The sequence below is a fragment of the Gossypium hirsutum genome, chromosome D12, assembly GCF_007990345.1.
Source record: "Gossypium hirsutum isolate 1008001.06 chromosome D12, Gossypium_hirsutum_v2.1, whole genome shotgun sequence".
NCBI classification, from domain to species: Eukaryota; Viridiplantae; Streptophyta; class Magnoliopsida; order Malvales; family Malvaceae; genus Gossypium; species Gossypium hirsutum.
Genome location: NC_053448.1, coordinates 38,825,660 through 38,838,032, shown reverse-complemented (window position 1 = coordinate 38,838,032; position 12,373 = coordinate 38,825,660). Strand labels below are relative to the sequence as shown.

The 12,373-nt window shown below is 32.2% G+C and overlaps 1 protein-coding gene across 1 annotated transcript; it reads left to right on the top strand.

The window, feature by feature from the left end:
• The first annotated feature begins 10,225 nt into the window (after nt 1–10,225).
• LOC107945601 (uncharacterized) lies at nt 10,226–11,763 on the top strand. The gene is made up of 3 exons (XM_016879662.2): nt 10,226–10,462; nt 10,554–10,606; nt 11,469–11,763. Exons 1-3 carry the CDS (start codon nt 10,372–10,374, stop codon nt 11,589–11,591), a joined length of 267 nt encoding a protein of 88 aa, XP_016735151.1. The 5' UTR covers nt 10,226–10,371; the 3' UTR covers nt 11,592–11,763.
• Nucleotides 11,764–12,373: the final 610 nt, after the last annotated feature.

Here is a 12,373-nt window from a genome sequence, read left to right as displayed (position 1 = left end):
TGGCAGAAATGAAAAGTAAGATCAGTGCGAAAATAACTATCCGTTGTGGAAGGGAAACGTTCAAATTATTTTACAAGTTTCCAATCTCTACAGATCAGTTGAAATTTCACGAGACGCAACTGTTAAATGATAAATTGGGCACTATGATGGAAATATGGTGGTCGATTAGGAGTGAAAGCCCTCAACCAATTGAGTTATTTGCTGAGTTAGCGGACTTAGAGCTTATTGAGAATGTTAGTCCAATAAGTAAAAATCGTGGATTTGACTTTGATCTTAATGTCGGATGGACAGACCGGTTAGAATGTAGAGGGACATCACAGATACCCGAAAATCCAAATTATGGTGGGAGTTAGTATAACAACCCTACCCCTAGTCCCCGTGTACAAATACATTCAGAGGTGTTAATAAGCCCAGAGGCAGACGCCGGAGAAAGGACCAATAATGGTAAAGATTCTGATTAGGACGTTGAAGATTTTAGTGAACCCGATGTTGATGAGGTTCTAGATGATATCGACAATGAAGGCCCGAAGTAGATTAAAGATGCTCACGGCCCTTCATTCAGTAACCCGAATCGTGGCATTATTTTACGAAATGAGCCTAGGGGCAACATGTTGAACGTAGATCCAAATACAACGCATGTATCCAAGTTCCCTGAGTACGTTGATATAGTACATGCTCATAGATTGACGTCAAATTTGCAGTTGGAAGAGTTGGCAGTTGGGCAACGGTTTGAGAACAAGGCAGACTATGTGTTTACCATCAAACAGTACAACATGAAGTTGTCAATTGATTATAAGTTTTCCAAGTCTACAAAAACATTATATGTTGGGGAATGTTCAAGAGTCGACGATGGGTGTGGCTGGCGAGTTTGGGCTGTATTTATACAAAGGACTCAATAGTGGCAAATACGAAAATTAAGAGGGCGTTATACATGTACTATTGCATGTATGTCTCAAGACCACCGGAAATTAAATGTCAAAAGTATTTGCAACTGCATTATGCCACTAGTGAAAGATAGCCCAATCATTCCTGTGTTGACATTAATTGTAACACCCCTAACCCGTATCCTTCTCCAGAATATGGTTATAGAGCATTACCGGAGTTTACAAATTAATTTTCTGACATTTCATTTCATCAAGCATTCATATTTATAACCAAGCAAAATCAAAACATTTATAAGTTAACATTAACCAATTTAACTATACAAGTCATTATAACTAAAATCAAATCATCCAAAATTACTGATAGAACTAATAGATAATATGATATATCTCCCACAAGCTTTCAACCCAATCGAGTTTCCGATAATCATTTCAAAACATCTAATAATTATACATATTACTAATAATAATTCAATTCCAACAATAAAACACACACATATATATAATGTTCATTACCAAATAGCATCCAGTTCAATTAAAATTATACAAAATATAGTTCATACAAACTTATCAGGCTAAATTGCAGAAATACCAAAATTCAGGGACATTTTAGAAATTTTCTATTTTTCTCAAATTTTCACCCAATTTGATCTAAATTAATATTTCATTCAATTAAGTAATTTAAATAATAAAATAATTCATTTCATGCAATTTGGTCACTTTTTGACATTTTTACAAATTTACCCTTAAAGTTTCACATTTGTTCAATTTAGTCCCTGGACCTAAAACATGTAAATTGGCCATTTTTAATGAAAATTCATGCTAGTTGAGTAATCATATATTTTCCTCCTCCTCCTCTCCATTCCACATCCTTAATATATATAACATGCTTATATGTAATATAATCTATAATTTCACATTTATTTATATTCATTCAAAGCTGTCCACTTGAGTCATAGTCACTAAATTATTTATATCTTAAGCTACAGAAATCCAAATTGAGATCCGTAAATTTTATATGAAACTAGACTCACATATCTTCTTACCATAAAATTTTAAGAATTTTTGGTTTAGCCAATAAGTACATTTTATTCTCTAAAATCATCCCTATTCTGCTGTCTGACAGTTTCGACCCTTCTTCACTAAAATTTAATTATCTCTTCATACAGAATTCAAATGATGTTACCGTTTGTTTTTATTGAAAATAGGCTCTTTAAGTATTTAAACATATAAATTTAAGACTCTAATTATTTTTCTCCAATTTTTTATGATTTTCCAAAGTCAGAACAGGGGAACACAGAATTATTCTGACCTTATCTCACAATTTACAATTCCATTGCTTACACTGTTTCTTCTATGAGAAACTAGACTCAATAAGCTTTAATTTCTTATTTTTTTCATCCTCTAATTCAATTTATACGATTTTTGGTATATTTTCAAAGTCAGACTACTGCTGCTGTTTCAAAACTATTTTAGTGTAAAATGTTGATTACTAAGTCTATAACACTCTTATTTTCCTTCTCTACACTATTTCTCAACACTTTCTCTTATTTTCTCTTCACTAACATATCAAGAACATATAACCTTATATAATAAAACCCTACATTAATATCAATCTCATACTTTTTCAATAATATCAAACTCAAAAATATATTGAAATCATGATGTTCTTACCTTGCTTAATTGACTTCAATCTTTAACTTGATTTTCTCTCTCCTCCAGCCCCTATTTCTTGAATCTAACTTGATATTCTAGCTCCCCATAGTCTCCTTGTCAATTTTATCTTTTGGTGGCTATGGAAATTCCTTTGATTTCTAAGTGAAAATGGTGGGTTTTTGGTGAAAGGACCAAATTGTAAAGAAAACAAAGCTTTCTTTCTTTCCCTCTCCTTCTCACGTTAATGCATGCAAAAATGGGGGGAATGGCTGGCTTTTCATCCTTCTTTCCACACATATATATACTAAATAAATTAATAATAATAAAATAATATCATTTAAAAAAATTAAATTAAAATATTAATAAACTAATATTTATTTATTTATTAATCTAAAATATCTCCAACATCATCATTATCTTCTAGATTTCTCTCTCTTCTAATTGACCATTTTACCCCTAATGATCTTTTAAAATTTCATCCTTGAGTCACCACTTAATTTGGTAAAATTGTGATTTAGTCCCTCAAACTTCTTCACCTTTTTCAATTTGGTCCCAATCCATCCATTTTTCTTAGTTTCTAGATTATTCCACCCTTAAAATATTTACACAATTGGTCCTTCAACTTTTTCATATTTACACTTTAACCCCTTAACTTTTAAGTATTTACTCTTGGATAACAAAACTTTTCTCACTTTTGCGATTTAATCCTTTCTTGAATTAATATGTTATAATATACTTCCCAATATTGCCATAACTCAAAATTACCCCTTTTTAGCACTTTATTTTCTTATTTTACTATATCAGAGATATTATCTTACTTTCCTTACTATAGAAATTTTCAGGGTATTACATTAATTGTGAAATGCAAGCTCGATTCCAATATAGAGTGTCGTATAGGAAAGCGTGGTGGGCGAAATAAATGGTCATGCAACAATTGTACGGCGACTGGGATGAGTCATACAATGAACTTCAGGGTTAGATATCAATGATTGTGGAGTACATCCTAGGAACTGTCGTGGGCTTGCAAACATTGCCTTATAGAGGCCTGAATGGACAATTGGAATTGGGGAGAAGAGTTTTCCATCGATTGTTCTGGACCTTCGATCTTAATGTTATGGAATTCTCCCATTGCAAACCGCTAGTGCAGGTTGATGCCATGTGGCTTTATGGAAAATACACGCAGATAATTCTGATTGCAGTTGCACAAGACGGTAATGAAAATGTACTACCGATCGCTTTCGCCATCGTGGAGTTGGAGAACTCCGAATCGTGGGCATATTTCATTCAGAACTTGCGAAAGCATGTTGTTAGGCAACACAACATTTGCATTATCTTTGACAGATCGAAGGGCCTTGTTGCTAAGATTCGGTAATCTGAGGTTCCGTGGAGGTTCGTCAACTGTATTTATCACATCACTGTCAACTTTCGCAATGAGTACAAGAACAAAAACTGACGCAAAAAAATCGTGAAAATGGGTAAAAATATCATATTTAAATTTGTATTTGTAAATATTTCGAGTCAATTTCCTGATTGGGATGGTAACGTGTTTTATCGGAATACATATGTAGGATACGAGCTGGAAGCACACCGATTCAGACATAAGTTGGCGAGGTTAGAGAATGATATGGCAGGGTCCAAACCTTCTCTTAGACAATGGTTAGGTAGCATGGAGCCATGGCAATGGGCTCAATGTTTTGACGAGGGGTACCGACGGTCATATGACGACCAACCTCGTTGAGACCGTTAACCCCGTCTTGAGGTGTACATATCACTTGCCAATTTCAGTGGTTTTTTCAGCCACATTTTACAGGCTGACAACCTTAATGCCAAAAATGGGGTTGAAACAAGCAAAATAGTTAAAGGCGGGACACATACACGTCGAAGATATCAAGGATGCCTTGAAAGAGAATGCTCAAAGGGTCCGGTCGATGATACAGAACTATATTCCCAAAACTTGAAAACTTTTAGAGTGATAGAGTACATCGATCGTCAGTCAGGGATCCCTCCGCGGTCCTACGGAGTTGATCTCAAAAACAAGCGGTGTGAGTGCGGATATTCCAAACACTACGTTACCCGTGTGCGCATGTGGTTACAGCATGTGCTATCTACAATTTGAATGTCAAGCAGTATATCGACGATGTGTACATGTCTGAACGTACGTTGCATATTTGGGGTAGCGAGTTCCTCGTATTAAGGGATATATCGACATGAGAAATGCAACCGCTTGTGTTCGAGATGTTGCAATGCTCGGTGCAGAATACGACATCCACAAGAACTGCACAATATAACATAATGAGTCAAGTCACATCACATACTGCGAGTGGATAATTTAAATCAACGTTACATAAAACCATATTAATATATATTACTTTCTCTCCGGCGGACCCCTCTATCATTTGGCGGTAAATGATTAATTTCTAGCTCACACCAATTCCTGGAGACATGGCCCATCTGAAATCGAAACAAACACGTTAGCACTTAAAATTGGGAAAATATTATCCATACTTATGATTCGTTAAATGTTAAGTATAATTTTGTTTTTACTTATTTACAAGTGGTCATAAATATGGTTGGTGCCTAATAGCCGCTAGAAACGGCATCCTATATAGAGCCCAGGACTGCAGTAGACCCAAACAACCAGCCATGTTACTAGCCCCATGTTTTGTTGCTCGGCAAAGCTCACGGTACAATATGACCAACATTGATGATCCCCAGGATGAGAGAAATCCTCTAATAGAGGCGAGTACTTTAAGTAGACCCTATTAAATGTGTTGTCCGGCATAAGTACCCCCCGATCAGTTGCATAATATAGGCTGAAGCAGTACACATCACCTCGTGCTCAGTGGCGGTGCTTGATAACTCCTTAAAATTTGCTTTCAACCATGCCAATGTCAAGCATGTGAAATTTTGTTCCCCGTCACTAGGGGACCGTCCAAGCAATCTGTGTCATAGTACTGAAGGTTCCAACACTTTACTTCGGCCCGTGATCACAGCACCGTCAACTCGTAAACTAAGTTGCATAGCGACGTCTTCCAATGTAATAGTGCACTCGCCGCACGGCATAATGAAGATGTGGGTCTCCGTACACCACCGCTCAACCAAGGTGGATATTAAGTTCGCCCTCAGGTCAAACCTTCAGATTAATGCGACATCCCCAAATCTCGTGAACTGTAAGTATGGCATGATCCGCTCATCCGAATCGTACTTGGGAAAATGAAACCGCGACCTCAAAACCCGATACCCATCCTGTATGGTAAAATTTTTATAAAAATATGATAAATCAATTATCTATATAATTTAAACATAAAATTATATATTGAAGAGTAAAATTGAAAGCTTGAGAAAACAAAAACATTACACTTATATTATACCAACGTAACCATTCTGAGTATTTTTTATTTAAGTTAAATTAAATGAGTAATAAAATATTAATAATAGAATGAATATTTTTCATAAATATTAATAATAACACGTAGATATCAAATGTGATTTCCAAATCTCTTTGAAGTTTAAGTATCATTAATTCTCTTTCATTATTATGCCCTAATCATAGTTAAGCATTAAAACAAAAGGCAACCATATAACTACAATAAGTACATCAAACAGAAAAAAAAAATAATGTCCTTAAAACACGTAAGTGGTATGGGTAAATATAAAAATAAAAAAAGACTTATTTTTATTGAATAAATATCTATAATAATACATGGAGTTTTACATATAATATAAACCAGGCATATTCAAACTCGAAAATTTATCTTACATACAAGAACTTTTATAAAAATTATATTCATTTGTTAAAGATAAATTTTATCGTAACTCTAATTATTTCGAGCTTGATTCAATCTGATTTGAACACTTATAATATGATATATAGATTAATTGAAGCCAAATTAATATATATTCCTAGTTTCCTCATGTGAATGCAATTTTTAATTTTTATTTAGGTGGGGTCAAATTAATGGAAGACAAATGTAACTTTTTGTACCCCACAAATGGTACCAAGCACAAAAACAATGCCAAATTAAGCAGAAAGGTCGTCATATTAAAAAAATTAAAATATAAATTTATGAATGTGTCATAAATTACAAATTTTATTATTAACACGAAGAGATCAGTTTCATGCAAAAAAAAGTTAAAAAGGGTTAATAACAACCAAATAGAGATCAGTTTCATGTAATCAAAACACGTTGAGTAAAGTAGCGCGGGTAAGAAAAAACGAGAAACTAAAAAGAAACTTTTTTTTATTTAATTTATAATTAATTTTACTGTTTCGTTGATCGTCAATGAAGTGTGATCTGTATTTACTCGAAAAGACATTTTGATATATGCATAATTTTTTTAAAAAATCACATAAATTAAATATAATTAATTATTATATTACAGTAACTATAAAATACAAAATATAAACTATAAATACCTTACGAGTTTTTTTTTCTCTTTTCTTCCTTCTCTTCTACAAAATACAAAATATTTGAAGGGAGACCAAAACTCCCCTTCTTAAATAGAGATGTTGGTTGTTCTTCTCCTCTTCTATTTCTTTTTCCTTTTCAAAACTAACAATTATAAACATTATAAACCTATTGACCAGTCACATTGCTGATGTTACTGACACAATATAACCAATCATGATATATATTTTTAATTCTTTAATATATATTTAAAAAAAGTTATAGTTTTTAACAAGTAAATCTTTTTTTTAATTTTTTTTTCAATCAATTCAACTTTCACTTTTTTTTCCTTTTTATTTTTTGATCCTCCGTTTTTTATTTCTATTAAAAATGTCCCTTTAATTTTCTTGATTTCATATTACATAAATTATTTACATGAAAATTATATTTCACAAAATAACTATCAATTTACATTATTCAAAAAAATATATTCTATAAAATATGATTTTACATTTCAAACATTCTAAATAGTTTCACTTAACTTACAATATATCATTTTACAACACGAACAATTTTCTCAATACTAAAAATAAATAAATGATTTTTTTCAAGACTGACAATATTGTGTCTTACAAACAAAACATAATTAAACATTTTTGTTCAAAACTGACATTATTCTATTTTACAAATTGAAAAATAAATTGTTTAACCATAACAAAAGCGACTTTCTCGGTGTTATTAAATTGTAGCTTGAATGTTGCCGATATTGATTATCTCACTCATGCGCTTCGATTTGTGATTCCTTTTAACCTTCAAACATCCCATTGACCTAGGGAATCCTAAATAATCCACCCGTTGTTTGTATAACCAATTTGAACCCGTTACCGAATAAATAATTGGCATCCGAAAATAACTATTAAATTTACCGGTGTCAAAGCTCCACCGGATTATCGTTAAACAAAACATACCTTCAAATTAAAAAAAAACGCAAATACATAAAAAAAAAAGCTTATCATATCTCTCCTATTCATCCTTTGACAAAGTATACTTTCGACTCAATTCATGTGTCATTGAGAGACTTATATATACAAATTTGGTCACGCCAAATAGAATGGCTCCACTAAATAAAATATTATTTTTAAAAATTTTAAATATAAAAAATAAATTAAAAAAGAACGCATTGGTGTCGCCATTTAAAATGGCTCCACCAAAAAAATATACATAAAATATTATAAAACAAATAATAAAAAAATAAAGAAAAACAAATAAAAAATAGAAAAATGACAAAAGGTAGTAGAGGCATTGGAATTTGGTGGCGCCAAATTATTTGGCTCCACTAGAAAAAGGAATATTTGTTTAAAACTCCCCATTTTTTCATCCTATTCATCCTCTAACAAAGTATAAGTATTTTTTTTTCAACTCAGATTCATGTGTCATTGAGAGGCTTATATATATAAATTTGGTCATGCCAAATAGAATGGCTCTACCAAATAAAATATTATATTTTAAAAATTTTAAATATAAAAAATAAATTAAAAAATATATTGGTGATGCCATTTAGAATGGCTCCACAAAAAAAATACATAAAATATTATAAAACAAGTAATAAACAAATAAAGAAAAACAAATAAAAAACAGAAAAAGGACAAATGTAGCAGAGGTGTTGGAATCTGGTGGCGCCAAAGTATTTGGCTCCACCAGAAAAAGGAATATTTGTTTAAAGCCCCCCCTTTTCATCACATTCATCCTCTAACAAAGTATAAGTAATTTTTTTCTTTCAACTTAGATTCATGTGTCATTGAGAGGCTTATATATATAAATTTGGTCACGCAAAATAAAATGGCTCTACCAAATAAAATATTATTTTTTAAAAATTTTAAATATAAAAAATAAATTTAAAAAAACGTATTGGTGACGTCATTTAGAATGGCTCCACCTAAAAAGTATACATAAAACATTATAAAACAAATAATAAACAAATAAAGAAAAACAAAAAAAAAGACAAAAGATAACAGAGGGGTTGAAATTTGGTGGCGGCAAATTATTTAGCTCCACCAGAAAAAGGAAAATTATATTATAAAATATTTAAAATAGTATAAAACAAATAATAAACACTTTAAAATAAATAAAATTTTAAAAAAAGTTTGAATAAACAAAGATTACAAAACATTTAAAATATAGATTTAAAATATTATAAAACAAATAATAAACAATTTTAAAAAAAAATAATAAACAAATAAAGAAAAACAAATAAAAAAACAAAAAAAAGGACAAAAGGTAGCAGAGGCGTTGGAACCTGCACCAAATTATTTAACTCCACCAGAAAAAAAAATTTGTTTAAAGCTCCCTCCATGTTTTCAAAAATTACAGTATTTTCCTAATATTTATACAGGTGGCGCCATTTTACATGGCTCCACCAAAAAATTGATTTTTTTTTCGATTGCTGATGTGGCATGTTAGTGGCGCCAAACACTTTGGCTCCACCAACTTATACTGTAAACTTTAAGTTATTTACATATTTTAACAAAAATAGGTCATTTGCGTAATTAATTAATTTTTTGAGTTAATTTTATAAAAAAAGCATGCAAAGTCACATCTCCAATCAAGGGTTCTTATCTGAGATTGATTCTCATGTATATGTGGGACGAAAGAGTTAACAAATGATGTCTCCTGAACATAGGTAAGAATAGATCAATATTATTTTAGGAAGTTCTAAAGTGAATTGAAAGCTCATTTCAGGCACAAACAACATAAGAAATCTAGCACAATATAAGGAGATGGATAATGCAAAGGGAAGACTCAATCAAGATCTAAGAGAAATGTATAGCTATGACAAAAGTGCAAATACAAAAGTGCAAGTTAGAAAGATAGAATAAGCAATCTCTTGCTTGATATTAGAGGTAGTTGAAGATGAAATCACTAGCGAATGAGGTCAACTTCTTGCAAACCAAGTAACGCGGTTCCAACAGAGGGTTTCACTCCAAAAGAGTTTAAGCATTGTCATCACATGGTGGAGTGAAACAATACCAATATATCAACATTTTGAATTGTTAGATTGATCATTTAGTCCGTAATTTTACGCAGATCGATGTTATTTCAATTCGAGATTGATTTTATCTCAATGTTAGTAAGACTTACTAGAAAATATTCAGATGTTCTTGGAAAATAATTAATTTGAAAAAGAAACCCCTTAAATTTTTTAGAAAATTATTTCAATTGGATGTTAATGGGGAAAATTTTAGCATGAGCTCCAAACTTATATAATCTTTTTAAATAGGAGAAGCCACTAGGCCCAAAAGGGGGTGGTTTGAGGCTATATAAAATGGGTCATGGGCCTTTCCACTCCTAATGACAAAACCTCAACCTTAAGACGCACCCGCTTAAGAGAAAAAAACAAGCTGTCCACCCAAAACCCTAACAATCAAGTGAGGTAGAGAGGGAGAAAGATGACGCAGAAAGGAAATCTGTTCAAGGGGCAAAAAAAGCAGAAAACAATCCCTCCCAATCGCCATGGAAAAGTTCCTCACATTCGCAAAGGTTTCTTGTTTACTTATATAACACTCTTAGCTTTTGTTTTTAAAATGTTTCGGTTCTATATATTTTAAAAAAAAAAATCGATTCTTTGCAGGTAAGAGAGTGGTCAAACCATCGAAGATGACAAAAGAGATGGACGCTGATCGAGTAAAGATTCAATTGTCTCTCTTTCCTTGCTCATTTTCTTTGAATCTATTGCTTGTTTCTGTTGTTTTGCAGTTTTATGAGCTGTTTGATTAAATTTAATTGAGATTGAATTAGTAGTTGCTTATAGTGCTTTTGTTTAGTCGTCGAGGTTCAATTTGCTAGCTGAGATTTATTTTGTTTTGCTGATTTTAGGTGCATCAGGTCACAATTATTAAATATTAGCAACGATTTTGTGGTTAAATTACCAATCCTATGGCACTCTGGATCAAATTCACTTGTATTAAAGAAAAACTGTGAGCTTGAATTCACCCTGATCTCTCACTTGTTCACTGTGTTTTGGTTCCGTCGTAGCAAAACTGTTGGCCACTGGAATTGGAAGGTTTTGACAACTATTTGCTTACTTCAGCTTATCTATGGGGCCTTATAATTGTTTCATTTTGATGCTGGGTCTACCCACTGTATCACATAAAATCTTTTTAATTTCGCTATCTACATGTGTAGTTCTTTATCTCGCTTGCTTGACTGAGTGTCCGGTTCTGTGCATACATGTAGGTTTGTTATTTAGTCTTTGACTTATGCTGAGCTTAGCCTAAATAGAATATAAGCTGGAGTTTGTTACGAGTATTTGTGTTAGTTGAAGATTTTAAGAATTTAAAGAGTATATGGGGGTCATTTGAGCTATATTTCTTTTTTCCAATGGAAGACTGGCATTGCACATCGTAATTATTGATTCATGAAGCTACATGCAGAGATATATTTTCTTTTCTTTCCACCGGATATACGTGTATTTCTTGGCACTGTGAATAACAGTGACAGAGTTTGCTAACAGTAACAGAGTCTCTTCTTTACTTGATGAGAGCAGGAGTTGACCAAGTTCATAAATCACTGCAATGAGATAAAAGCAGCCACCGTTGCTAACAAGGATGGAGGCCAACTAAGTATTGTGAAGCCACCTCCAGAATCTTCTGGTAATGTGAAGGAATAGCAATGATGCTTTGTCAAATAGGGCTCCAAGTTCTAACCCAAGAACCTTCAGCTTGGATTAGAGGAGATTTTTTCCCCAAGTAATGCAACCTAAACCAGCCTTTTTGTTTGAAGATCAATTCTGTTGTGAAATGTGTTTTTGATAAAATATAGTGTTTATCTTTTTGCGCTTCCATGGATAGATATGCTACTAGTTACTATGGATATTTAACTAAAATGCTTGGGTATAATAACTCAATTGAGGATAATAATGAAAGGGAAGTCAACATGTTCAGCTAACCAAGAAGCTAGCAGGCTAGGTCGAGAAATGGGAATGAAGGTGGTATCTTAGGACCAGTTTAGCATTGTTTCTCAGAAGTACTTTTGGGTCAAAATGCACTTTTGTGTAAAAGTTAAAATTTTCTGCTTCTGCATTTAGTAAAAAAAAGTGTTTTTGCAAAGCATTATTTTGTCCCGAAAGTACTTCTAAAAAGTTCAAAAACATTTTGTTTAGTAAAGTATTTATCTCAAAAGCGCTTTTTATCCCAAAAGTTCATCTGGGAGCAATATAAACCACTATTATTACAGGATTTACAATTAAGCTCAATAATAACGCCTCAGTTTTATTTAAGCCTTAAATTTGAAATCATAATTAGAGGGAAAATACTGGTATTCAGAACTAGAATATGAATTTAGATTTATATGGAAGTTAAAATGAGGGTTAATATGATTTTGACTTTTGAATTTGGTAATTAAGTTCACTTTGGTAGTTGTATGTTTTATTGGTCTATTTTGGTACTTGAA